The sequence below is a fragment of the Sesamum indicum genome, linkage group LG6 (genome assembly GCF_000512975.1).
Source record: "Sesamum indicum cultivar Zhongzhi No. 13 linkage group LG6, S_indicum_v1.0, whole genome shotgun sequence".
Taxonomy (NCBI): Eukaryota; Viridiplantae; Streptophyta; class Magnoliopsida; order Lamiales; family Pedaliaceae; genus Sesamum; species Sesamum indicum.
This window is the reverse complement of record NC_026150.1, coordinates 21,575,704-21,579,729: the sequence shown is the minus strand read 5'-3', so window position 1 is coordinate 21,579,729 and position 4,026 is coordinate 21,575,704. Positions and strand designations below refer to the sequence as shown.

The 4,026-nt window shown below is 37.2% G+C and overlaps 2 protein-coding genes across 2 annotated transcripts in view; one reads left to right on the top strand and one right to left on the bottom strand.

Moving 5' to 3' along the window:
• The window catches only part of LOC105165393 (probable bifunctional methylthioribulose-1-phosphate dehydratase/enolase-phosphatase E1 1), a 5,599-nt gene extending 4,723 nt beyond the window's left edge, over window positions 1-876 (top strand). The window contains exons 10-12 of the mRNA XM_011084389.2: window positions 3-95; window positions 205-323; window positions 432-876. Of these exons, the coding sequence (XP_011082691.2) occupies window positions 3-95; window positions 205-323; window positions 432-523 (304 nt within the window). The 3' untranslated portion in view covers window positions 524-876. The remainder of the gene's footprint in view (window positions 1-2; window positions 96-204; window positions 324-431) is intronic.
• Window positions 2,265-3,253, bottom strand: LOC105165392 (VQ motif-containing protein 4-like). Its single transcript, XM_011084388.2, has one exon. The coding sequence runs from the start codon at window positions 3,061-3,063 to the stop codon at window positions 2,386-2,388; it is 678 nt and encodes a 225-aa protein (XP_011082690.1). The 5' UTR covers window positions 3,064-3,253; the 3' UTR covers window positions 2,265-2,385.

Genomic DNA, 4,026 nt, shown 5'->3' with positions numbered 1-4,026 from the left:
AGCGGAAGCAGATTGGCACAGAGGCTCTTGTTCGGCAATACAAATTACGGGGACTTAAGGAAATATTTGTCAGGGTTTTTTGATACTACCGTCGGGTAAGCTTCGATCTTCACTACCCTTTGGTAGAAAGTATTCTATTTTTCATCTTTGCTCCCCGACCTGTCAACTGTCATGTAATTACTGCCAAATTTTCCCAACTTTCAGGAACAAAAAAGAAATGAAAAGCTACATTGAGATCACGGAGTCTCTGGGAGTAGACAACCCATCCGAAATTTTATTTGTCACCGATATCTATCAAGAAGCTACAGCAGCAAAAGCAGCAGGTTATCCTCCGCCTTCAATTTCTATTTTTTGCTTTTGTTGAAATTTCAAGCACTAAACTTGTTTATTTTCATATGTCCGACTATCATTCGTATTGCCTCCTAATGCAGGTCTACAAGTGATAATATCCATTCGCCCCGGGAACGGACCACTTCCTGAGAATCATGGCTTCCGGACAACTAAGTCATTTCTGGAAATTTAATACCCCAATGTAGTCCCGTGTAAACAGTTGGAGAACAATAATCAACATGTATTTGTTGAGGCAAACTTTTGTCCCACTCTAGTGCATGGATGAATTTTAAATAACTTTTCTTCTGTTGCTGCTTCCCAAATCATTCCAGACAGCCCGTTGTTCTCCGCTTTGCATCCCGTAAGACTGTCCTTGATTTCAAGTTTCATGGGCTCTTACATCATTGGTGTTATTTCTAGTAAAATTACACGACCAAGAGAACAAATTATTAGGAAAAGTTGCTTTCGGGCCATTTTCTCTGTTCTTGGTCAAACTTGTAATCATTCCTGCGTTTACTTAATAAATATTTAGTCCTCTTAATACTTTATACTTTCTTTCCCCACCTCCCTTGCACTAATTGCGTTTCCTTCTTTATTACACCGTCTCCTCCGACCACGGATTTTGTCAAACTACCCATCAAGTGTTTGAGTTGTGGGACAAAGCAAAAATTAGGATATTTTTATTAAGATAAATTATCTTGACACTCCCAAAAGGTATTAATTACATAAATAAATTCTTCAATTAATTCGAATTCACTGAATTTATTGATATTAACAAAAAAAATGAATAAAACTCCATATTTACCTTAAATTAATTGATTATTAATTTATTGCAAGTTAAATAAGTATATTTTTTTTATCAACTACTCTTATGCATCTCCCCATGCTAATGCATGTAAGGAGGTACATTTTAACTCTTATAATAGTAGTTTATTTAGAAAAAAATTGTTTAACTTGCAATAAGTTAGTAATAAGCCAATATGAGATAAATATAAATTTTTATTTATTTATTTCTAATATCATTTATTTGTTAGATGGAAATAAACATTAAAATACTAAATATAATAACCACAAAAAAATTATAAGTAATTACAAAACAAACTTTGACAAAAATGATGTACTTATCCTTAATTTATATTAGGATGTACTCTCCAAAGAACAACTGGTCTCATTTCTTACCAACTTGACTACTTTAAAAAGTTTGAACCAGCAATGATTAGGACTTTTGACAAAGTTGGACAAAAACCTGCCCAGAAAAAAAGAAAATTAATAGTGAACGAGGAATCTGGTCTTGCAACTTGCAACACCAAGCCAAATATGAGTACAAGTGGGGATTACTGGGAACCAACGTGCGCAATGCAATGTAAAATAATCCATCGCAATCCAATGTCTCAGACTCGTTCAAATGAAATTGAAAGGCTCCGTCCAACTGGTTGTAATCATCCTCCCCACAATCCCACTGTTAAGAACAACTTTTATTTAAGGGATAATTATTCTCTCTTTTTTCCTTAAATTATTGAATAATTCTATAGTGGATGGACTACACTGCCAAACTATAATCTAACGATGAAAGTGGAACGAAACATCTCAAGTTGTTTCTGATTTTACAAGTTGTATGCAATAATATTCTTGTCCTTTGATGTAAACAATGTAATATGTATGTAAGAATGTTTTCATGGGGAAAGTTATTCGATCAGCAGCAAGTGGTGAGTAAGAATCTGCATTAGTGCCCTTTTGCTTTCTTTTCAAAGGGGAAAACACAAGGCATCAAACATGATTTAATACCAATTCATTAACGTGGGAATTCAGTTTTGGTTTTTACGGTGTCTTTTATTTCATTTAATATATACAGAATTTGGTATAAAATTGATGATATAATTTTTATGCGCGTGTTAAAGACATTTATAAAAAATCAGAAAAAAGAAAAATTGGAGTAAAAAAGAAGTGTGTTTTTTTTTTTTGCTTAGAAGAAAAGATTAATTGTAGAAATGTAGCATGATGGCTACCTCACTCTGAAAAGCCTTATAATTACTCAAAAATTAAAACTATATTCCCTCAAGAAGAAGACTCGGAGAGTCGAGGCGAAGTCAAAGGAAAAAGCGGCAGCAGCTGTGGTTCCGCATTCCTCGGCGATGGATGAAAGTAGAATTTCTTCTCCGCTATTGCCTTCTCCTCTTCCATTGACGGCGACGGCATTGACGAGTATTTGTTCGAGGCCTCATCTGTTAATGGCGTAATTGGGCTCAGAACAAGCGCCGGAAAATCAAGAATGCTCGGGGATAGAATCTCTGGCTTGCGGGGTGAAAAGCCTGAATTTTGAGAGAAGCCCGGTATGAGGGTGTTGATCATGAGCCCGTTTTTCAGACTGTTCCGCCGCTCGTACAGCTTGAATCCTTGTTTCTTCTGGCCGGTGCTTTTGATGAGCGGGATGCTGCCGCCGAGTCTGGCGGCGGAAGATGGCGGCGATGGATCATTTTTGGATGCTTGTTTGGTGGTTTGCGAGGAGCCGGTGAGCATTTGCACCACCTGTTTGAAGGTAGATGTGTCTGCTTGCACAAAAGTAGTGGGGTAAGGATTGGTTTCATGAGATCTACAGATGGGCTTTGGGGTGGTGGGTGGGGTGGGGATCAGGTGGAGCGGCGACGGTCCGTTGCCCGTGATGGTGCTGCCACCATTGCTGTCGGGGGGAGATGGGTTGTCTATCTCTTGAGATTTCAATGATTCTATATCCATTTTTGGTGCTAATCAACAACTACTTCACCACCTGCACTCAAGAGAGAGAGAGAGAGAGAAATGTTTGAGTTAGTTTGGGTGGGGGAAGAAGGGAGCGAAAAACAAGAAGGGGGACACTTGGTGAGAATGGGAGATGGGGTGTTTGTGTTGTGAGGTTGAAGGGTCTTGTAGCCGCACTTTCTCTCACTAGACTTTTTCTCTCTCATGTTGTTGTTGTTTGATTTTTGGTTGATGGTGGGCCTGGGGGTTATAGGGACTGATTGGCTAACAAGAATGTGCGTCTCCCCAACTGTCTTTTACATGATATCACCTCACCCCACCCCACCCCACCACCATGGAACTTAACTCTATTCCTAAGCCTAAAATTCAAACTCCAACATGTCTCATCACAACCTTCATATTCTCATTTCTTCATCCTTTCTTTCCTATTCATGTGCCTCCTTTTAATAACTACAATTTTATCTTTTTAAACACGTTACAACCCTACCCTCAAAAATTTATTTATTACATTTAAGTACTATACGATTTTTCTAATATGATCCGTATGACAATGAAGTGAATTTAAGTCCAACAGATACGAATGTACTGTCTACTTCTATAGTAATTTCTTATTGTTTTTGTACTTTTTGAACGAATTCGTTAATTTAATTGAACCAAAATTTGAATTTAAATATATTAAATGACATAATGAACCAAATGCTATATAAAAAAGGTCCGAGCAAATGCTGACATGGATTTTAAGACGTTGAGAGAGCTCGTTAGGGCTGGGCATTGAGCATCACCCTTGGTCAAATTATGTTTAACTTGGTTGAACGTAATCATTCACTTATTATATTTTTTAAACTAATTCTTAAAATCTAGAAAAAAAAATCATAATATCATCTATAATTAAAAATGTTTGTGGGGGTAGAGGAGCAGGCAGCAAGTAGAAACTTCAAGTCAATAAATAGAGAGAGAGAGAGG